At 52.4% G+C, this 22,700-nt stretch overlaps 1 protein-coding gene across 8 annotated transcripts in view; it reads left to right on the top strand.

Moving 5' to 3' along the window:
- MAST2 (microtubule associated serine/threonine kinase 2) overlaps positions 1–20,049 on the top strand; it is a gene marked incomplete at its 5' end in the record, with an annotated part of 201,156 nt that extends 181,107 nt beyond the window's left edge. For 4 of the 8 annotated variants that reach the window (XM_082674649.1, XM_082674648.1, XM_082674652.1 and 1 more), the window contains 20 exons: positions 232–441; positions 4,912–5,013; positions 7,294–7,426; positions 8,262–8,323; positions 8,591–8,676; positions 9,136–9,344; positions 10,325–10,463; positions 12,341–12,473; positions 13,230–13,395; positions 13,968–14,069; positions 14,329–14,451; positions 14,625–14,734; positions 15,091–15,245; positions 15,449–15,732; positions 15,838–16,035; positions 16,674–16,900; positions 17,113–17,235; positions 17,694–17,830; positions 17,967–18,160; positions 18,477–20,049. In XM_082674649.1, coding sequence (XP_082530775.1) covers positions 232–441; positions 4,912–5,013; positions 7,294–7,426; positions 8,262–8,323; positions 8,591–8,676; positions 9,136–9,344; positions 10,325–10,463; positions 12,341–12,473; positions 13,230–13,395; positions 13,968–14,069; positions 14,329–14,451; positions 14,625–14,734; positions 15,091–15,245; positions 15,449–15,732; positions 15,838–16,035; positions 16,674–16,900; positions 17,113–17,235; positions 17,694–17,830; positions 17,967–18,160; positions 18,477–20,005 — 4,422 coding nt within the window. In that variant the 3' untranslated portion in view covers positions 20,006–20,049. Of the gene's footprint in view, positions 1–231; positions 442–4,911; positions 5,014–7,293; positions 7,427–8,261; positions 8,324–8,590; positions 8,677–9,135; positions 9,345–10,324; positions 10,464–12,340; positions 12,474–13,229; positions 13,396–13,967; positions 14,070–14,328; positions 14,452–14,624; positions 14,735–15,018; positions 15,246–15,448; positions 15,733–15,837; positions 16,036–16,673; positions 16,901–17,112; positions 17,236–17,693; positions 17,831–17,966; positions 18,161–18,476 lie in introns of all 8 variants that reach the window. The other 4 variants (XM_082674647.1, XM_082674645.1, XM_082674651.1 and 1 more) reach the window with 2 other exon arrangements.
- Positions 20,050–22,700: the final 2,651 nt, after the last annotated feature.

The following is a 22,700-nucleotide window of genomic DNA, read 5'->3' as shown; positions in this document are numbered from 1 at the left end:
TTCAAGGAGTGGGGAGGTGGACAAGGCCAGGTGAGAGAGGGCCTTGACTGTAATGTTTTGACTTGACTTGAAGGTGACCTTTCACGTCTCCAGTCGTCAGGTTCCCCAAATGCAACATCAGGAAACCAGGATCACAGAACCCATCCTTAGGCTCTGACCAGGCCCTTCAGGCTTAGCTCCGGCCGAGCTGGATCAGAAGGGAAGAGTCACTTGTCCTGCTTTGATTTGCAGGCCACCGCACAAATGGAAGAGCATCTAGCAGAGTTCATTTCCTCCAACACTCCAGACAACGTGTTGCCCTTGGCAGACGGAACCTTGAGCTTTATTCATCATCAGGTGATTGAGATGGCCCGAGACTGCCTGGATAAATCTCGGAGTGGCCTCATTACCTCACACTACTTCTATGAACTTCAAGAGAATTTAGAGAAGCTTCTGCAAGATGTGAGTGTCCTTGTTCTGCAACTCTGGTGAATCCGTATAGTAGTGGTTTTTAGTCCCAAGCTAAGATGAAGGCAGTCATGGTGTTCCCAGCCTGCTTGCCACCTCCCTGCTGGTATGTGGGACGCACCCCACATGTGCTGCTGCTGCTGGGCTTTGGTTCCTCCTCAGTCCCCTGCATTTCTCCGAGAAGCCTGTTCGGCGTCAGAACTCAGTGCTGTGATTCCTTTCCTTTTCTAATACCAATTACTCTTCCCGAGGCTCCAGCGTAGTGTTCATAAATATTTGCCTAGGAGATTTGTAACCCAGAGCCAAAAAGAGGTCCTAGTGGCTGTAGTGGGCTCTCTTTTGGTAGACATACTGGTGTAAGCAGAACCTTGAGACTGCTTCTCCTCAGTCGAGGAAAAACAGGCCCGAGGACGGCACCATGGGTTTATCCGTTTGCTGATATTCTGTTTGCGTAGCAGAAGTTCTCCAGCAGGGACTGATGTGTTTAGAGACCTGATCCTCCCCAGTGTAAAAAGTCTCTGGGCAAAGTAATCCAGAGACCATTGAGTTCTTCTCGCTGCTTCGTGCTCCGCTCTTCGCTTTCCTCTCTGCCTCTCCGATAGGGTGATCGGACGCCTTCCCACTCAGACTACAGTTGCCCATATCACACCATTAGTACAGCTTAGGGGAGAGGAGATGTGCTGTCTCTTCGGGGCTCTTCATGTCACTAGAATATTTCCCAGTCCAGACCCCTGTTACCTCCAGACGTGTGCCTTCATGCTTTTGTAGGACCAACTGAGCTGAGAGCCCAGGCTAATGGGCTCAAAGGACTCCGGTGTGTTAGTCCAGAAATTAGGAGCAGGAAGTTGTTTGTTTGTTTTTTTAATTTAGGAAACAGTTGAATCTAGAGAAAGGATGACTAAAGATGGTCACGATTAGTGCTGTCAAATAATGGGAGTTTTATCATATGTAATATGTGGCAGCTTCTCTGTCCCCTAAAAGGCATACTAGCCCAGTGGACAAGAGTTACAGTAAGAAAGGTTTTGATTTAATAGATGAAAAAGTTCTTCCTTCTACAAAAATGTCTTTTTCTGATTTCAAAAGTAATACTTAAATTTAAACATTGCAGAAATATGAGTTTAAAAAGCTGAAGTCCCATGAAACATCACTGGCGGCTGTTTGTTTCTGTTCAAGAATAACTTTCTAACAGTTCTCCGACAATACGTAGGAATCAGGGATTGAGGCATCAGATAAATCAACTAGAGTGACTTCCAGGGTTGCTTGTACATCTAAGATGGATCTTCTGAAATGCTCAAGTCAGAGCTTTGCCCAAAACCTTCAGGTATTTCCCAGATGCATTGCCTCTGGCAGTGGGAAGAGCACTGAACATGGAGCCCGTGCATTCATATGTTCTCTCATTTGCTAGGCCCTGGGAATGCAGAGAAGAAGTTCAGTGCCGGTTCTGGCTCAAGGAATTTGCTGTTGACTGGGGTTTACAGACCCATCAATATGTATTACAGTAAAAATAATAGCTGTCAATTATCGAAGTATACTGTATGCCAGACACCACACTGAGTGCTCTATATGAAGTATCTCACTTTTGTTTATTATAGTAAGTGTGATTGATGAGCACTAAACAGAGATCCGTTCTGAGCACAGAGGAGGATGTGCTGACTCTGCATGGAGAGTTCAGGAAAAGCTGAGTCTCGATGAGTAGGTAGGAGTTCACTGGATCTAGAAAGCAGTATAAACAACCTTTCAGAGGTGTGGAGGAACTTGGTTCATTTCAGGAATTGCAGGTAAAGTAGTTTGGCATGACTAGAGTGAAGGATGTGTGCAGGGAAACCCTGGTAGATGAATTTGCTAGGCACTACATTGTCTAATTTAATCTTCATAACAACATTGTAAGGAAGGTATTATTATTATTCTCTAAATATGCAGATGAGGAAACCAAACCTTAAAAGGGCCAAGTTAGCCCAAGGTAACTCATTTCTTGAGTAGCAGAGCTAGCACCCAAACCCAGGTTACTTATTCCAGAGCCTAAGATCATACACTTGCAAATACTTAGTCAGTAAGCATTGACATCTGCTATATAAGAGGCACCTGTGCTAGGCGACACAGCCTCTCTACTCACAAGGCCCTACAGTGTACCTGTAGAGACAGACAATTAATTATAAAACAACATGCTAGTACCGTGTGCTGTGAGCAAACAGCTAGGAAAACATAGAAAAAGGAGCTGTTACTTCTTGTTCTTCGTGTGTGTGTGTGGGGGGGGGGGAGGCACCTGTGCTAGGCGACACAGCCTCTCTACTCACAAGGCCCTACAGTGTACCTGTAGAGACAGACAATTAATTATAAAACAACATGCTAGTACCGTGTGCTGTGAGCAAACAGCTAGGAAAACATAGAAAAAGGAGCTGTTACTTCTTGTTCTTCGTGTGTGTGTGTGGGGGGGGGGGGCAGGGGACTTAGATGAGGCTTCACAAAGTTGATATTTGAGCTGCGTGTTAAAAGAGTGAACAAGATTTCATCAAGTGCCCAGCCTCTCTTTTCATTGCATAACCAGTTTTTTTTAATGGTCTTCATTTGCTTGTATTTCTTTCCTTACAACCTGTTCACTATTCAGTCTCTTGCCTTCTACTTTCCCTTCCCATTATTCCACTGAAACATTTCAGGCAAAAGTCACCAAAGAACTAACTGGCCGGTTGCCAAATGCTGTGACCTCTCTCAGTCCTCACTTTCCTTCACCTGTCTACAGAGGTTTCCACAGTGAATACCTCTCTTTGATCTTTTCTCCCCCCCAGTTGTCATGACACTGTTCTCTCCAGTCTTGTGGCCTTGCTGCCCCTTCACAAGTTTTCTTAAATGCTGGTGTTTCGAGGGGCACCTTCCTGAGCATCCGTGCTCCTCATTCTCCTTTCTTCACTCTCTGATCGGCCCTGTCAGCTCCTGTGTCTTCAGTTGTCATCCGTCTGCTAACGGGCCTTTGCTCCCCACTGTTCTTCTGAGCTCCGGATCAGTGGCCCCAGCTGCTGATTGGACTCCTCCACCGTACTTTCCACATCGGTTAGTATTCTTTGTTGCAAGTGGTAGAGAACCAACTCAGAGCAGTTTATGCAGGAAAGGGAAACTAATTATAAAGATTGAAAGGGTGTCTTAGAGAATTGAAGACAGGAATGCAACCAGGCCTTAAGAAGGGACCAGAACCAGAAACGAGAGCCTGTGGAAAGCCCAGGAACCATTCGTCTTCCTTCTCTCAGCTCTGTTTCTCTCTCTTTGGTAGGTATGGTCATCCTTTTCACCCAAGAGCGAATTATACAGTTCTGTCATGCTGATATTAATGGTTGTCGTTCCACCCATTTTTAAGTTCCTAGGGGAAAAAAAAAATGTAAAAGAAAAAGCGGGGTGGGGGGACTTCACTGGTAGTCCAGTGGTTAAGACTCCGTGCTCCCAGTGCAGGGGGCATGGGTTCAGTCCCTGGTCAGGGAACAAAGATCTTGCATGCTGCATGGTACGGCCAAAAATTAAAAAAAAATTTAAAAAAGTAAGTTCCTAGGAAAGTAGTCCACTCTGGTCAGCTATCGGAGGTGGGAGGGAAAGTGCAGCCACACCAGACAAATGTGGCTCCATGAGTCAGAGCAGTTTCCAAGAAGGGAGAGTCTCTGGGGCTGAGCCAATGCCTACGAAAGTATCTAGTATAGGTACCTCAAACTTTCCAAGTCCAAAGCAGAACTTTCCACCTACCTGCTTTCTCTTTAAAACCAAAGGGAATATGTTCTCTACCTATCCTCACCTAAACTGTGTATTTTTTTATACTGTCTATTTCATTTATGGGTTCAATGGAATTTCCGTAAAATTGTCGTTGTACTTCCCATCTGTTCCTGCCTCTTCCACCCCTCAGGGCTGCTCGGAGATGGCCCAGTCTGTCCATTTCCCTCCATTCTTACTGCCTTGGCTTATTATGCCTTTTTCATCTGCACTGTTGGCAGTAGCCTGCTGGTGGATTTCCCTGCTTTTAGGCTTGCCCTCCTTAGTGCACCATCCACACTACAGCCAAAGAGATCTCTCTAAAATCCCTTCTGGTCACATCACTCTCCTGCTTTGAGGTCTTTCTATTCCTTACAGTCTGTCTGTGGTGGAAAGTGAGCATCAGTGAAGTCTCCATTGGGAGTTACATCTTGAGCTGGGGTCTGGAGGGTAAGTGAAGCCTGCTGGATGGAGCAGCAGGTAAAGCTGCGTGTCTTTGTGACATTCCTCGGCGTCATGTAGTGTTCCTCAGCTCATGTGGTTCCTGGTGAGCAGCCTGTCCCCCCTCATCACGGCCCACTGGCCCTCTCTAAGGTCTTTACTTTGCAGCACCCTCTGTACTACAGAGGGTACACCCTCTGTACCCTCTGGCAGAGTAGGCTCTGCCCAGCCCAGTCCTGCTTCACTCAGCCATGTTGGGCCGGTGGATTGCTTAAGTATCCTTTGTCTTCTCTACAGGCTCATGAGCGCTCAGAGAGTTCAGAAGTGGCTTTTGTGATGCAGCTGGTGAAAAAACTGATGATTGTCATTGCCCGCCCTGCTCGTCTCCTGGAATGCCTGGTGAGTGGGCTCTCGGGAGGTTGGGGGGGGTGGGTGGCTGGAGGGGAGGGAACGGGGGCTGTAGAGGAAGTATTCTGCTAACAGCAGAACTGTGGGGGTACCCACTGCCATTTCTGCTGCTGAAATCCTTGTTTAAATATGACACGCAAGCAAGTCCCTGTGAGGAAAAGTGGTTGCTCCTGAGAAGTGTGGCAGGGAGGGGTGCTCGTCTGCCCAGCCCACACTGAGCAGGCCCCAGGTCAATGGGGACCCTGGGGGTGAGGAGCACAGGCCAGTTTCGTTTGCACAAGTTGAGTCCACCCTTCATTTGATCATTCAGTGACACTACTGAGTACCTGCGTCATTCTAGACACTGGAGATACAGGCGTAAGTAAAGCAGGGTCCCTGATCCTACGATGCCTCCTCTGCAGTAGAGTTAGATTTCGTCTTTTAGTGCCTTAAGTATGAGGCATGGAGACATGCAAATAATAATTATGATACTGGAAGAAGTTTGCAGCCAAGGGAAATACAAGGTGCAACGGGGACATGGGGAAGGAAGTGCTCTAGTCCTCCTTGGGATGAACAGAGATGGGCATTCAGTGAAGGCTCCCTGGGGAATGTGAAGCTTAGTCAGCTACTTGCAGGATAATTATGAGTTTGCCAGGGGAGAGCCATCAGAAAAGGCATTTGATGGAGTACAGGGTGTGTCCGAAGTGTTGGTGAGGGATAAACTGGGAGGTAGGCCATGACAGGACCATGGAGAGTGTTGGGTTCTTGGCTCCGGAGTTTGCATTTATCCTTAAGGCTACTTGGAGCCATCAGAAAGTTTAGGTAAGAATATGACATGGTCAGATTTACTTTTTTAAACTAATTTTATAGAGGTATAATTTACATACAATCAAATATATCCCATTTGAGTATACAGTTCAATGAGTTTTAACAAATATACACCTGTCTAATCACTGCCACAGTTAAGATGGAAAACATTTCTCCCGTCTTAGAAAATTCCCTTGTGCTCCTTTGCAATCAGTCCCTTTCCCCTGCCCATCTTACCTCCCACTCCAGGCAACCACTTATCTGCTCTTTCACTATGGATAAGTTTGCCTTTTGTACAGTTTCATATAAATTAAATCATATAGTATGTTCTGACTTCTTTCACTCAGCATAATGTTTTGGAGAGTCATACATGTTATTGCATGTATCAGTAATTGGTTCCTATTTACTTCTGAGTAACACTCCATCAGATTTACTCCTAAGAAAGATGACGCTGGCTGCAGCATGGATAGTGAATTGGAAGAGAAGGCAGGATGAGCCAGGGACAACCTTGCAGAGGCACTTAAAGCCGTTCATGTGACGGAGAGGAGCGCCCAGAACTAGGACAGTGGTGGGAGGACAGAGCAGAAGAGTTGGGTAGAGGCGGGTTTCTGAAGTAGACATTCTGACTAGACAGGGACTGAGGATGAAGAAGAAGGTAAAAGGACTTCCAGTCTGGGTTAGATTGTATCCACATAGGTAGTGGTAGAGTTCTCCAAACCCGTGAGACCAGAGGTAAAGAAAGCAGTGGAGGCTGTGGGGTCGTGGTGAACAGAGGCCTCTCCCTCAAGGACATGAAGTCCGTGGTTAAACAGGGGCTTGGAGTTAGGCCTGGGTTTGCGTGCTGATTTTCTCTTTCTTCCTACCTCTGTGGTCATGGTCAAGTCCGTGCATCTCTGTGAGCCTTGATTTCCTCACCAAGGTCACAGAGGTGTCTCCAGGGTTTCGCCCATACTGGCACTTAGTAGGCACTCAGTCAATGGGGCCCTCGTTATTATGTGCTCCAGGCAGACAAGGACTTCTGTGCTGTGTCCACAAGGCTCTCCAGCCCCCAGCACACAGGGGTTTGCTCAGTAGATGTCTGAAGGCATGTGTGTGCACCGCCAGGGCTGTGAAGCGTGATTGAAGGTGTGCCAGGACTGCCCCTCTTCACTGGGTGTGGGAACACACCTGACAGTGCCGTGTCCGGCTGGCACAAGGCTTTGGACCAGGCGAATAGGCAGAGCTCTCTGGAAACCAAATGCTCTGGTTCTTATTGCTGTAAAGACAGCAAACGCTTAGGATGTCCAATCTGGAGGTGACCTGTAAGACAGCTTTGTCCCCATTGGTTCCTGAATCATGATGTTTCTTGGGATTCAGGGGTAGGGGTGTCCATCACAAAGAGGAAGTCTTCCTGTCATCCTACTCTGGGTATATGCCGTAAAACCAAAGAGACCAGCAGCCTGCTTTTGTAGCCCTCACCACTGACTACCTCTCTCCCCGGTACAGGAGTTTGACCCTGAAGAGTTCTACCACCTGTTAGAAGCAGCTGAGGGCCACGCCAAAGAGGGACAAGGGATTAAATGTGACATTCCCCGCTACATCGTTAGCCAACTGGGCCTCACACGGGATCCCCTAGAGGGTGAGCATGCGGCCTGGTGGCTGCAAAGAGGCCACACAGCCTACAAGCTCTAACAGCAGGGAAGCCACTTGGAGAAGAAGCTTAGTTGGACAGGGACACAACACAGCATCAGAGGCCCGAGGGCTATAGGAAAAACTCTGTGTTCTCTGTCATAAAACAGCCCCTCCTTCAGGATTGTCCACATCTGCCTTATATAACCCAAGCTGGATTGCCTTGGGCCCAGCTGCGTTGGATTTAGAGCCTAAGGTCAAAAGGTCATCACAGAGGGCCACAATCACATTTTCAAAAATGGTCACCTCCTCTGCATGCTTGCCTCTCCTGCTGCCACCTCACAAGTCCTCCTGTGTCTTTGGGGTGGTCCCAACTCAGGGCTTCAGAAGATAATGCCATTCTCTGGGCCTTCACACTGAGCCCCTCCTGAACCATGGGCTTCCGAATCCCTAGTCTCTAGTCGTCCCACTCCTGCCTTTCCTGCTTCCCAACCTCATCTGGCAAAGCAGAGTCTTGACCAGCAGGATGGGGGCCAGCTATCAGACAGCCCAGCTTTGGGCCCTGTTTTCAGGCATTGTCCCAAGTTTGAGGGAAGCTTTGTAGAATTTGCCAGGCCTTTTGAATGGTACTGGACTTCTAGAAATAGGAGTGGCAATATTATTTGACAAACAAGTCTAAAAGCTGTGACTGCACTAAGGATAGAGCCACAGGACCGCCTCCCAGCCTGATGCAGGAAGCATTAATGCCTTCCCTACGTGCATCTGTCGTGTGATGTGAATGGACTGCTGAGATGTCTTGACATTGCCACGCACACTTTTCTCTTGTGTCCTTGCTTTGTTTCTAGAAATGGCCCAGTTGAGCAGCTATGACAGTCCTGACACTCCAGAGACAGATGATTCAATCGAGGTAAAGACCCTGAGCTCCTGCCTCAATCCTGGACCCGGGGCCCTGTGAAGCAAAGGGCTGTGAATTCTCTCTAAGAGACTGTCTGAAGGAGGGATGGCGGAGTGGGTGATCGCTTACACTGTCTGAGAGGTCATTCAGTTCCTGGGGAAGAATGGGCAGGAGGCCATGGCAGGGCTAAGAGCTGAGCAGATGCTGGGGCCGCAGCTTCCCCCCAGATGTGAGCTCTGAGAAGCATTCCTGGCTCCTGCCCTTTCCCATGTCTTCCAGGGCCGTGGGGCATCTCTGACATCTAAAAAGACACCCTCTGAAGAGGACTTCGAAACCATTAAGCTCATCAGCAATGGCGCCTATGGGTAAAGGCAGGGGTCAGGGTGTGGCCGGGACTGGAGCTAAGTCAGCCCTGGGGCTCTTCCTTCCGGAAGTGAATGATGCCTAATCCTCTGAGCACCAGATGCCTCAGGATGGACCTGTCCCTCCCCGAAGCCTCCAGGAGAGGCAAGAGCCCAGTTTCCTCTAATACCTGAGTGTGGTTCCTTTCCCAGGGAAGAGTCCCTCTCCTCTTGGCGGCACTTCTGCTCTCACTGAGCTCTGAGGAGGGGTTGAGCTGTGTCCTCAGGTCTTGGTATATCAGGAAATTGAAGAGCTCCCTGGGCAGGTGCTCAGATCCTTCTCATTGATAAGCACCCCCTGCTCCTTTGTTCTGTGCATTGATAAGGTGTGAGAGGAAGCAGTTTGACCACCCAAGCTCGCAGTGGAGGAGAGCACAGCTCAGGGGCTGAGGGCCGTGGGGTACGGATGGGCTTTGTTTCCAGGGCCGTATTCCTGGTGCGGCACAAGTCCACCCGGCAGCGCTTTGCCGTGAAGAAGATCAACAAGCAGAACCTGATCCTACGGAACCAGATCCAGCAAGCCTTTGTGGAGCGTGACATACTGACTTTTGCTGAGAACCCCTTTGTGGTCAGCATGTTCTGCTCCTTTGAGACCAAGCGCCACCTGTGCATGGTGATGGAGTATGTTGAAGGTACTGGGGAAAAGGTGGTCTGGCTTGGGGGCCACGGTATAATCTGAGAGAGCCCTGAGCAGGGACCAACAGCTTGTGTAGGCGTGAGGTTTCAGGGCCCAGCTTCCCAACCTCTCTTTGGCCTTGGTTTCTGCCTTAGGATCTCAGAGACCATTTGGCCATGGTGGGCACAAGGTGTCGTGCCCCTCCCAGGGAGAGGCTTCTGGAGCAGTAGCTGCCATGAGGCTGCCCATGTCAGGACAGGATGTATCAGCCCCACAGCTACAAAGCCTGCACAGCCTGGCAGACCTGCTGGCACCTGGCAGGAGCAAAGGGGGTAGCAGAGCCACCAAAGCCCAGGGTCGGATGCTGGGAGGATTGCATCTGGGCCCTCAGAGGAGGGGAAAGCCACTGCCCTTGCGGATGGTTTTTGAAGGGGATGCCCCTTAGGACCCCACAAAATGCTCTGGGGATGGTGTAGGAGAGCATCATGGGGCACAGCTCTGGAGGGGGCAGCCGCTTTGCCAGTGGCCTTCCCTCTCCCTTCGTCAGGGCTGCGTACAGCTTCCAAAGATATTTTGCCTAAGTCTTGAAGTTGAAGCTGAACAAAACTCCGCTTTTCATTCTTTGGGTAGGTGCTGGGAGTTTACAGTGTTACTTTACTCAAAAACTAAAGGAGAGCCAACAGGAAGGAAATAAATGGACAAATGCTGAAGTCTCATCCTAAAATAACTTAGTCCTGTCCCAACGAGTCAGCTTACAGGCCTAGAGGCCTGGGTTCCTTCCCTCTTTGTCCTGAACGATGGCCTTGACAGCCACTGGCCGACTCGTCTTACCTCCTGCTCCCCTCCACACTCTCCCACCCATGCCAGCAGCAGAGGGGTTAGAATCACAGTCTCTGGCACCAGGGTATTCTGTGACACTATCTACTCTGGGGCCTCTGAGACCATCTAGAGCAGGGCACTGGACCCATCCTTCATGGTGGCCTGGGCTTGTTGCAGGAGGAGACTGTGCCACTCTGCTGAAGAACATCGGGGCCCTGCCTGTGGATATGGTGCGCCTGTACTTTGCGGAAACTGTGCTAGCCCTGGAGTACTTACACAACTATGGCATCGTGCACCGTGACCTCAAGCCTGACAAGTATGCCCACTCTCCCAGTCCCTTGTTTAGGGTGTCCCTCTTGGGTCTCTAGATAAATGAACGCAGACACAGCACGTTTGAATCTATCCCAAATGGCTGCTAGGAAACACTGCTCATGTGGGTGTCCATCTAGGCTTGGTACTCTAGCCCCTGACTACCCCAAATGCAAAGAACATTGCCAGCAAGGTCTGGCAGGGGCACCGTAAGGCTTTGGTGACATCAAAGAATCACTGAGGAGCTCCACTCAAGAAACCAAGCAGGAACAAAAGGATCCACACATGTAGTAGATGGCTAAGCAAGTGTCCTGACATTTACTGACACCTGCTCTGTGCCAAGCACTGTATTCTAGTCCCTGGCCTGTAGAGCTTAAAGCTAGTGTGGGTGGCAGAAATATCTTTGTATAGGCTGCTTCTTAGAAGGTATTAGTCAGGTGGGCGAAGGTGGGAGGAGGTTTCTCGAGCTGGGGAGCAGGATTTGCAAAGGCACGCACAGGTGTGGGGACGGGTCCCATTCAGGAACTACAAAGAGTACAGTATGGCTGAAGCTGAGATTGTTAGTTGGTCAGAGTAGTAAGAGAGGAAGCTAGAGAGAGGGGCAGGGATTGGATCATCAAGGGGCCTTTTGTTAAGTTTGGGTTTAATTTTAAAGGGTCCTAGAGAGTCTCTGAAGGGCCTGTTAACCACAGGGTGACAGTGTCACACTCAGACTCTGATTTAGGTTTAGGAAGATCACTGCCCATGGAAAGAGGTGATGAGACCATGGCAGTAGTCTAGGCCCAAAACAACAGTGCCTGCACTGGAACAGAGTCAGGATGGAGAAGAGAGGGATAGCGTTGGGAAGTGGAAAGGAAATGATAAGGCTGGGGTGAGAGAGCAGGAGTCTGGGATATCTTCCAGCTTTCCACCTTGGTGCTGGTGGCGGTAAGCCTCTGTAGTGGAAAGCAGCTTTGACATTAGACAGACCTACGTTCATAAAGCTCATTAACTCTCTGAACTCCGGGTCTGTTAATTAAACCTCTCTGAGCCTTGTGTTCCTCCTTTTGGGGATAATAATACCTACCTTTGTTGTGTTAGTTACTCTGTAAGACCTTTCATGAGCCAGAATATTTTGATAAATAATTGCTAAAGCACTTACCACAGAGCTCAGTAGGTAACAGAAACTACTGCTTTTCACTGAGAAGAGGACCAGTTAGGAGGCATGACCTTGTTTTGGACAGGTTGAGTTCGTGTGCCTGTAGGACATCTGGGCAGTTTTTAGGCCTGGAGCTCGTGAAAGAAGTCAGGGCCAAAAAAAAAAAAAAAAAGTCAGGGCCAGAGATACAGATTTGGGAGTAAAGGGGTAGTAGGGTGAAGCCTTTGGCACAAAATGGCTCAGGCAGAGTGTGTGAAGAGGAAGAGACAGTTCTCTGTGAGATCTTACTTCTAGTTCCTCCCAACCAGCCCTCCTAAAACTAGCCGTGGACGTGGAACGGGATCATTGTGCCCCTTTGCCCTCTCCCTGACTGGGGTGTTGTGAGCCACTGAGGTCAGGAGTGGAGACTGGGAATGGCTGGAGCCTTAGGGTGAGGCTGATCGCTGGTGGAAGAAAGTCTGTTTCTCAGCTGGCTGATACTTGCCCTCAGCGTAGAATACGGTTGAGGGCCGTAAACAAAAGTGAATTGGGGGAATGGGCAAAAGGCAGGTTAGCTGCTTGTGCAGAGTACAGTGCTCATACGACCAGAGCTATTTATTCTTTCACAGCTGCCTGTCTCCCTGATGAAGCTGTCCTGCTTATGTCCCACAGTAGACGCCTGAGTGGGAAAATTGGGCATGTACTAAAACCAGCCATCTTGGAAGGCCAGGAAGTAACTTCAGACTTTTGTTTCTCTGGTTTCCCAGCCTGCTGATCACATCCATGGGGCACATCAAGCTCACTGACTTCGGCCTTTCTAAAATCGGCCTCATGAGTCTGACCACAAACTTGTACGAGGGCCACATTGAAAAGGATACTCGCGAGTTCCTGGACAAGCAGGTAATAGCAAGGATGCTTGAGACCTTGGGGGTTGAATCCAGGCCTCAGAGTAAGGACTGGAGGCCACATGCTTACCTTGCAGCTAGATGTTAAGACTGAGAGCTCCTGTCTTTTCCACCTTTTGGTTCCAGGGAGCCATTGAGATAGGCAGCACATTTGGAAAATAAGGTGGCCCATGAGAATCACATGGATATAAAATCCAAAATCATCTTCCACCTCGGGGTTTGAAGAAGATAGGTCACATAACCATTGACACTCTCAGAGACTGATAAGAGGTCAGTCCTGAGACTTCTAGCCTCAGTAAAGAGCAAAGCTCTCCTGGCGCCTGTGTCCGTGGAACACAGCTCCAAGTTTCCACTGGGCTGCATCCTGAGAGCAGCCGCGGGGCGTTTCCTGATTTGACATTACAGGTTATGAATGTTCACAAGTCCCTGTAGGAGTCATATGACTGCAGTGTCTGTTCTCTGGAGGCTGGAGGGCAGAGACCAATTGTGGGTACCACATGCCAAAAAGGAGTGGTGGTTCCAGGCTAGAACTAGATGTTTCGGTTAATTAGGAAAATATATAAACTCACCCCACCAACAGCTCCACCCCTGGTACGCTGGGGCTCCTATTGCTCCTGCTCATTAACCAGAGTGAGCTGAGTCTTCATTCAGAGACTTGCTGCTCCAGAAATGGGAGCACCCCAGCCCCTCCGGCCGCCATGCCAATGCACTGTCTCTGCATGCTGAGCCAGCCCGACTTCTTTGTGCCCAGGTATGCGGGACCCCGGAATACATTGCCCCTGAGGTGATCCTGCGTCAGGGCTATGGGAAACCAGTGGACTGGTGGGCCATGGGCATAATCCTGTATGAGTTCCTGGTGGGCTGCGTCCCTTTCTTCGGAGACACTCCAGAGGAGCTCTTTGGGCAAGTGATCAGTGGTAGGTACCATCCCCCTGGCCCACCAAGGGGACAGAATCTGGATCCACAGATATGACTTACGCATGCATCTGCGAGGCTTACGAGTTCTTGTTCTGTGTTCATGTGTGTGTGTTTGGTATGCTTGCCTCAGATATGTGCACATGCAGACTCTGTGTGTCACCTAGCGCTTGTTCTGATTGTGTGCCTGGTCCCACATGAGTGCATGGGTGTACCTGTGTTGTGTCTGTGCATACCCCGTGAGTGTGAGTTCTGTGTGTGTGTGAGTGTACATGTGTCTGGAGTGTAAAGGCAGGGTGAGCTGGAGATCAGACCACTGCTTTGCAGTGGCCACCCTGGACCAAAGAGCAAGCCGTGGTCTAGGATGTGGGAGGCTCCCCTAGAAGGACAGGAACCTGTACAACTTAAAGGCAGTGGGTCCCAGGCAAGGCTTTCAGGGCTCTGGGCTGGGCCCTTTATGTCTCCCCACACGTATCGTATCACAGGACCCTCTTCTCCATCTCCCCACTCTGCCCACGACTTCTGAGACTCCTCTAACCCACTCCTTTCCTTGTCACACCCAATGACTCTTCAGATGAGATTGTGTGGCCCGAGGGGGATGATGCGCTGCCACCGGACGCCCAGGATCTCACCTCAAAACTGCTCCACCAGAACCCTCTGGAGAGACTGGGTACAGGTGGGACAGGCCCCACTAACCTTTCTCAGCACTTGGAGGAGTAGGGCTGATTCCATATAACTGGGAGGTTCAGACTTCAGGTGTGGGCGGTGCCCCTGGATCCTGAACCTCTGCCCTGCTCCCTGTGGGCGGAAGAGGAAGGTGCTGGAGCTGAGGCCTCCAGGCCCAGCCTTTCGAGGCCTAGGTTCTCACCGGACGTGCTGACCTGGACTCCACACAGCTCACCCCAGCCCCTTGCCCACGCCATCCCTGTCCACAGGCAGTGCCTATGAGGTGAAGCAGCACCCGTTCTTTATTGGTCTGGACTGGACAGGACTGCTTCGTCAGAAGGCAGAATTTATTCCTCAGCTGGAGTCAGAGGATGATACCAGCTACTTTGACAGTAAGGCCACTGGTGGAACGGGGAGGAGCAGGGATCCTACCTGTGTGCCCAGAAACACCTGTGCACCGTGAACTTGGTATCAGGAGCAACTTCTCCAGGCCCTCCTGAGATCCGATAGGGTTAAAGGAGGCCACCACCATGGCCTCTGAAAGGCACTGTTCTGTGTGTCCCAGCCCGCTCGGAGCGATACCACCACATAGACTCAGAGGACGAGGAGGAAGTGAGTGAGGATGGCTACCTTGAGATTCGCCAGTTCTCTTCCTGCTCTCCAAGGTTCAGCAAGGTGCGACTGTGGTGGGCCCAGACTGGAGAACTGGGAGAAGAGGACCTATTGAGGGACATCCCTGGGGCACACCTGGGGAGGAGGGGATGGGCTATCTCTGGGAAAAGAGCGGGCAAGGTCTGGGCCTGCATGTGACAGATGCCTCTAGATCTGCTCAGGGCCCTGACATATGAGATGCCAGGGTGCGGCCAGGTCAGACCAGTGGAATAGCTGTTTCCTCGAATACTCATCTGGTATATATGGGGGAGGGAAGAGGAGAACTGGCTCGAATTCCTGGGCTTCAGGCGCTGAGAATCCTCTTCGCTCCTTGGGAGGTGTGGTCGTTGGGCGTCCCGGCAGGTCTCCTGTGCCCACAGGTGTACAGCAGCATGGAGAGGCTCTCGCTGCTCGAGGAGCGCCGGATGCCGCCCCCCACCAAGCGCAGCCTGAGCGAGGAGAAGGAGGACCGCTCGGACGGCCTGGCGGGGCTGAGGGGCCGAGAGCGGAGCTGGGTGATCGGCTCCCCTGAGATGTGAGCACCCAGAGCTCGCCCAGGGGTGGGCAGCACAGCCATCCGCTGGTGGTCACGGATGGTGGGGAGGCATGTGGTGTGGTGAGGGGCCTTCGAGAAGATGGCTCCTGAAGAGAGGTTCTGTGACACGAGCCCCAGAGGAAGCCTGGGCTGGAGGAGGGAGGCCGCTGGGGCCACCTCACCCTAGGCCTTGTGTCTCACAGATTACGGAAGCGGCTGTCAGTGTCTGAGTCATCCCACACAGAGAGCGACTCCAGCCCTCCCCTCACAGTGCGCCGCCACTGCTCGGGCCTCCTGGACGTGCCTCGCTTCCCTGAGGGCACTGAGGAGGCTGGCGGCCCCCCTCGGAGGCAGCAGCAGGAGGGTGCCTGGCTCCTGACACCCCCGTCTGCAGAGGGGGGATCCGGGCCTTCCCCTGAACGGCCAGCGGAACGGCGGCTGAAGCTGGATGAGGAGCCTCTTGGCCAGAGCAGCGCTTCCAGTCCAGGTGTGGCCCAGCGGGTGGCCAGAGGGCCTGGGCTGGGGATGCGGCAGGGGGCCAGGAGGGGAGGCTCCGCTGCACTGCAGGTCTCACTGGTCACTTGGTCCACAGCCATGGAGACTCGAGGAGGCCGCGGGACCCCACAGCGGGCTGAGGGAGCCACAGCCAAGGCCATCAGCGACCTGGCGGTGCGCAGGGCCCGCCACCGGCTGCTCTCTGGGGACTCTATAGAAAAGCGCACTGCTCGCCCCATCAACAAAGTGATCAAGTCCGCCTCAGCCACAGCCCTGTCCCTCCTCATTCCTGCGGGTGAGGCCCCCGGGGGGTGAAGATAGAACTCATAGGAAGGGCCTTGGAACCTCTGTGGGCCCGTGGCTGGGGTGTGCACCCAGCAGGTGTGTCTGTGTTCTGTGTGTCGAGGAGCAGGGATCCGAGAGGCTGTGTGTCACTGTGGCCCCTTTGTTAAGAGAGCAGGGGTCTCTGAAGGTGTGCGTTGGTCTGGGGGGGGTGTGCGTGTTCCAGAAGGCAGATAGCACCGTGTAATGAGCGCAGGCTCTGAGGCAGAGGCTCATGCAGATCCTGGTTCCATCACTGAAGGGCTCTTGATCTTGAAGAAGGTGCTTAATCCCTCTGAGCCTCAAGTTCCTCATCAAAAAATGTGGATGTTAATGATGGTAACTCATAGGGTAATTGTGACGTTCAAGTATGTATGAAGAGCTTCTGTGGTCCCTAATGCATATAAGTAAGCACTCAGTAAATGCGAGCCCGTCACCTCCTGGGGTCTGCAAGGGTCTGGGCACACGAAGGCGCTTTGCTGCTCAGAGGTTGCGGGGAAGACATACCTGGCTGGGGGCAGGCTCTGTGACTGGAGCTGTGTGGGATCAACAGCCCAGACAGGGGCCGGGCTTGAGCATGGACGCACTAAGTCCCGGCTTCTCCTTCTCCAGAGCACCACACCTGCTCTCCACTGGCCAGCCCCATGTCCCCGCATTCCCAGTCATCCAACCCATCGTCCAGGGACTCTTCTCCAAGCAGGGACTTCCTGCCAGCCCTCAGCAGCTCAAGGCCCCCCATCATCATCCACCGCGCCGGCAAGAAGTATGGCTTCACCCTGCGGGCCATCCGTGTCTACATGGGTGACTCAGACGTCTACACCGTGCACCACATGGTGTGGGTACGTCTGACCATCCAGACCTGTTGTCTCCCAGCTTCATCACTCTTCTTCCTTCCCCTTGCTAGGGCCTGTCTGTCCCTGCTTCTGTCCACGCCCACATTACCCTCAGGGGTCAAAGAGTGGGGGGTAGGGGTCTCAGCTCGATGAGCAGAGCTAGGCCCCACCCTTCATGCTCAGGCTCCAGGCTGAGGACTGTTCTCTCCCCGGGACAGCACGTGGAGGACGGAGGTCCAGCCAGTGAGGCGGGGCTCCGTCAGGGGGACCTCATCACACACGTCAACGGGGAGCCTGTGCACGGGCTGGTGCATACAGAGGTGGTGGAGCTGATCCTGAAGGTCAGTGCTGGGTGTGCCGCCTGCTGCGGTCCCTGAATGACTCCAGCCTTATGAGTCAGTGACTGGCCATGGGGGAGTGGGAGAGTTGGGCGCACACATACCTGACACTGAGGACAGATGCACACACACACGGAACTTGGGTGTGGACATAGCAAAGGGTTTTCACTGGAAGGCGACACCCTCATTGACCAAGGCAGGGATCCTGCTGAGCTGTGGGTAGGACTGGAGGACAGGGCATGTGAGCCTCTTCTCTATCTTCCCAACCCCAAACTACTTGGGCTCCAGTGGAGCCATTTCCTAATCTGTGAAGAAGGAAGGTGGTCCCTGGCTCAGACGTGGTGATGCAGGGGCAGAAGCTCAAGCCGTGGGACAGCCGTACTCAGCGGGAGGGGGAGGGGCAGGGGCAGGGGCAAGAACACAGCCACGGCCTTAGCCTAGGCTCATGCTCTGATCCCCAGAGTGGAAACAAGGTGTCTATTTCAACAACTCCCCTGGAGAACACATCCATTAAAGTGGGGCCAGCTCGGAAGGACAGCTACAAGGCCAAGATGGCCCGAAGGAGCAAGCGGAGCCGGGGCAAGGATGGGCAAGAAAGGTGAGCCAGACTTAGCCCAGGGGATCTGCTCTCAGCCACCTAGGTGCTAGTGTGTGCTGGGGACCCTGGCCCTTGGCCCAGTGTGTGCTGTGCCCTGGGCACCAACTCAGACAGCCTCTGACCCCTGTCTCTGCAGCAGAAAAAGGAGCTCCCTGTTCCGGAAGATCACGAAGCAGGCATCCCTACTCCACACCAGCCGCAGCCTTTCTTCCCTTAACCGCTCTTTGTCATCAGGGGAGAGTGGGCCAGGTTCTCCCACACACAGCCACAGCCTTTCTCCCCGATCTCCCACTCAGGGCTACAGGGTGACCCCTGAAGCTGTGCATTCAGGTATGAAGGGCTGGTTGCAGAGACAGCCCCTGGGAGGTAGCAGAGTCCTGGGCCCTCTGTGCTTCCCACTCATCCCACTCTGAAGCTCTCATCCAACCCACCCCCTTAAGATCTGGCAGTCTTGGGGAGGAGGTGACAGAGGTGGAGGGTGACTTCATTTCTGTAGCCTGGGCTCTGGTTCACTGGTGGAGTAACCTTGATGATCCTGGGACATTCCAGGCCTAAGCCCTGTTTTGCCCCTCAGTCACTTCCAAGAGCTAACTGCTCTGCCTCTGTGTGTGTGTGTCTCTCTGTTTGTCTGTCTGTCTGTGTAAAGTGGGGGGAAATTCATCACAGAGCAGCTCCCCCAGCTCCAGCGTGCCCAGTTCTCCAGCCGGCTCTGGGCACACACGGCCCAGCTCCCTCCACGGTTTGGCGCCCAAGCTCCAACGCCAGTACCGCTCTCCACGGCGCAAGTCAGCAGGCAGCATCCCACTGTCACCACTGGCCCACACCCCTTCTCCGCCACCAGCAGCTTCACCCCAGCGTTCCCCATCACCCCTGTCTGGCCACGGAGCCCAGGCCTTCCCTACCAAGCTTCACGTGTCGCCTCCCCTAGGCCGGCAACTCTCACGACCCAGGAGTGCGGAGTCACCCCGCTCACCACTGCTTAAGAGGGTGCAGTCAGCTGAGAAACTGGCGGCTGCACTTGCTGCTTCCGAGAAGAAGCTAGCCACTTCTCGAAAACATAGTCTCGACCTGCCCTACCCTGAGCTAAAGAAGGAGTTGCCACCCAGGGAAGTCAGCCCTCTGGAGGTAGTTGGGACCAGGAGTGTGCTGTCTGGTAAGGGGGCGCTGCCAGGGAAAGGGGTGCTGCAGGCTGCTCCCTCACGGGCCCTAGGAACCCTCCGCCAGGACCGGGCTGAACGGCGAGAGTCGCTGCAGAAGCAGGAAGCCATCCGGGAGGTTGACTCTTCAGAAGATGACACTGATGAGGGGCCTGAGAACAGCCAAGGTGTACAGGAGCCAAGCTTGGTACCTAACCCAGAAGTGGGCCAGGATCCACTCCTCACAGGAGCAGGAGCAGGAGAGGGTGAGGAAGAGGACGCCTTCTTGCCCAGGGATCCCAGGAGCCAGGGCCCGGTGGTCCCAGGCCTATTGACAGGGGTCACACTGGGATCTCCCAGAACGGAAGGCCCTAGTGTCCCCCAGAAGAGGCTTGGGATCCTACAAGCCTTTGAAGAGGCTGCCAGCTCCTCGTCATCAGCTCCCAACCTGGGTAGGGCTGGACCCACAGACCCCATCCCCCCTGAAGGCTGCTGGAAGGCCCAGCACCTCCACACCCAGGCACTAACAGCACTTTGTCCGAGCTCTTCAGGACTCATCCCCGCCAGTTGCTCCACTGCCTCCACCTCCGGAGAGCTGGGCCTGTGGTCCTGGAAATTCATTGCTGAAGACCCTGACAGGGCATCCCCAACCAGAAAGGCAACAATGGAAGATGGGCTGGCCAGCTCTCAGGATTTGGAAACTACAACTCCAGTCCACCCTGCAAACTTGTCTCCCAGACAGGAGGGGAAGTCATGGCCACCCAGTGCCCCTGGGCTGGCCCATCTACCTTGTGAGGTTCCCAGCCAGAGCTGGCTATGGGAGCCTGAGTGTACACAAAGAGAGGAAGAGGAGCCAGCCCCGGGTATCACCAAAGTGCCTGATGCCTCAGGTGACAGGAGGCAGGACATTCCATGCAAAAGCTGCCCCCTCACCCAGGAGCCTGGGCCCAGCCTGCTCCAGAAGGGCCGAGACCCAGGGGGCCCTCAGAAGCATCAGGACTTGGCATTGGCACCCGATGAGCTTTTAAAGCAAACATAGAGGTTGTTTGCCATTTCTTGCACTCAGTCCTGTGTAATACACGCTCTTGGAAACTATCTTTATGTCTTTGGCTTTCTTCTTTCCTTCAGTCAATACAAATGTAACTTAAGGTCCTGTGTTGCTGCTGAGAATGTAGTGATGAATGAGACACGGTTGTGGGAGGGTGCCTAAGCCAGCTAGGCTTCCCAGAGACTAGGGCATCTGAGCTCAAACCTGGAGGACAGATGATAGGTGGTAGTTTGCTAGGTTAGAAGAGTGGGGATTAGTGTGAGAAAGAATGTCCAGACAAAGAGTACGGCACTTGGCGTACACCTGGCATACTCAAAGAGCTGAAAGTAATTCAGACTGGAAATGGGTCTAGTGAGTTAGGCAAGGGCCATATCTAAGAGTCTTCTAGGAGTTTAGACTTTCTGTAGGAGATGGAGAACCAGAGAAGGCCATGTAGCAAGTAATATTCCTGCTTTATAGAGAAGGGAACTCAGGTTTTCAGACATTAACGTGAGCAAGATCATACAGCTCTGGGCAGGGCTAGGATTAGAATCTAGACTCTCTTGACTCTAGAACCCACATTTATCTCCTAATTTGGAGTGCTCTTAGCCAGTAAATGAGAAAAAGAGGTAGAGGGAGGTGAAGAGTTGAACTTGGGATATATTTAATTTGAGGTACTTGTGGGACATCCAGAAGTTTGGGTGCATGGGTCTGGAAATCTAGACTGAAGTTAGAAATCTGAGAGCCATCAATGTATCAGTAGTAATGCACTAGCATTTAAGGCAAAGAAAGAAGACATCAAGGAAGAGTCATAAAATCCAAAAGTAAAGAGATTTTAAATGGAAGGAGAGCTCACTTGGTAAAATGCTGAGCAGCCAGGTGAAATAGAGAAACTGCCTTCCGTATTTAGTCATAAACCCTTAATGTCTGTAGCCAGTCAGCCCTTCTTGGGCTGTTCTCAGGTAGGCCTTAGCACTGGATATGGACATTGCTGACGTGAGCCGCCCCCAGTAGGTAGGACTGCAGTTGGTGAGTGGGTGGGTGGTGTGGAAGGAAGGGGGAGGACAGCTGTGGGACCATTGGAGGAGTCGGGAGATGGTATCCCAGGGACAGGAGGCAGGGCTGTGGTAGAGGGCCTCCATGGTGATGCAGGACTCACTCGCCAAACTGCTGTCTTGCACTGACTGTTCTGTAATCCAGCGCCTAGGTCAGAAGGAGAGGCATCAAGAGGCCTAGAGACAGGAAAATGCCTCTGGGTACTGGCTGGGCGCGACATGCATCCTGCAGCTGCTCGTCACCCTGCGTCGGGAAGGCTGTGGCCGCCAGAGGGCGCACCCTGCCTGTGGTGGCAGATGTCTGTCCCCTCAGCCTTCCAGGCCCCTCTTGAACCTCCCTTCCTCCTTCCTTCAGTCATTCACTGACGGCAGATCCTTGGACAGCCTTTACGGGACACTGGGAACACAGGTAACTAGTCGCCTGGGGCAGCCCCCCATGTAGGTCAGGATCTGGTTAGAAGCACCATACCATAGGTAAAGGGGGAGGTGCGGGCACATCTTGCAGCAGTTCCTGGGAGGGAGGAACTGCCCCCCTGGGGCAGTTGGAAATGGGAAGGAAGGGGTTTGCGAAGAGTAGGCACAGAGATGCTAAGCATCCTGTATTGCTTAGGGCAGCTGCCCCAAGTGCCAGTGATGCTCCCCTTGAGAAACACTGCTGGATTAGCCTGAGGAGTGAGGAGCTTCTGGAAGGTAATTCTGGGAGTGGTATAATCAGATTTAGGTTTTAGGAAGATCACTGGCCGCAGTGTAGAGAGGCTCAAGTGGAGTAAGCCGACCAGAGAGAAAATGATGTAGTGACCCCTTGTGGTGGTCTAAACTAGGATGGCAACAATGAGGAGGTGTCCCCAGACGGAGGGGAAGTGTAGGGAGCTGGACGCATAGCTCTGGCAGCCATCAGCCAATAGGTGGTAATTAAAGCCATAGGAGAAGATAGGGATTGTACAGAGGACATGTGCAGAAGGAAAAAGGAAAAGGTCCAAGCCTCTGGGGTTAGCTGAGTGGAGGGAGCCAAATGAAGAGTAACTGAAGTAGGGGATGAGATCCTGAACTTGGGAGAAGCCAGATGATTTTAAGAATTTTGTGATTTACCATAAGAGCAATTGAAAGTTATTTAATGGTTTTACGCAAGTTCAGATTTGGGTGTTTTTTTGTTTTTAATTTTTTGGCTGTGTTGGGTCTTTGTTGCTGTGTGGGCTTTCTCTAGTTGCGGCGAGCAGCCTACTCTTCATTGTGGTGCACAGGCTCCTTATTGCTGTGGCTTCTCTTGTTGCGGAGCATGGGCTCTAGGCACGTGGCTTCAGTAGTTGTAGCACACGGGCTCAGTAGTTGTGGCTCGCGGGCTATAGAACGCAGGCTCAGTAGTTGTGGCGCACGGGTGTAGTTGCTCCGTGGCGTGTGGAATCTTCCCGGACCAGGGATCGAACCCGTGTCCCCTGCATTGGCAGGCAGATTCTTAACCACTGTGCCATGGGGGAGGCCCTTTTTGGTGTTTGTTTTGTTTTGAGTTTAGTTTTTTTTGTTGTTTTTAGTTCCCCGACCAAGGATTGAACCTGGGCCCTGGCAGCGCAAGTCCGAGTCGTAACCACTGGACCACCAGGGAATTCCCCAGATTTCTATTTTGAAACAATGACTCTGGTTGCTATAATGAAAAT

This window comes from Grampus griseus (assembly GCF_964374135.1).
Source record: "Grampus griseus genome assembly, chromosome: 1".
In the NCBI taxonomy this organism is placed as follows: Eukaryota; Metazoa; Chordata; class Mammalia; order Artiodactyla; family Delphinidae; genus Grampus; species Grampus griseus.
The sequence above is the reverse complement of the archived record's forward strand: the minus strand, read 5'-3'. Positions and strand labels throughout refer to the sequence as shown.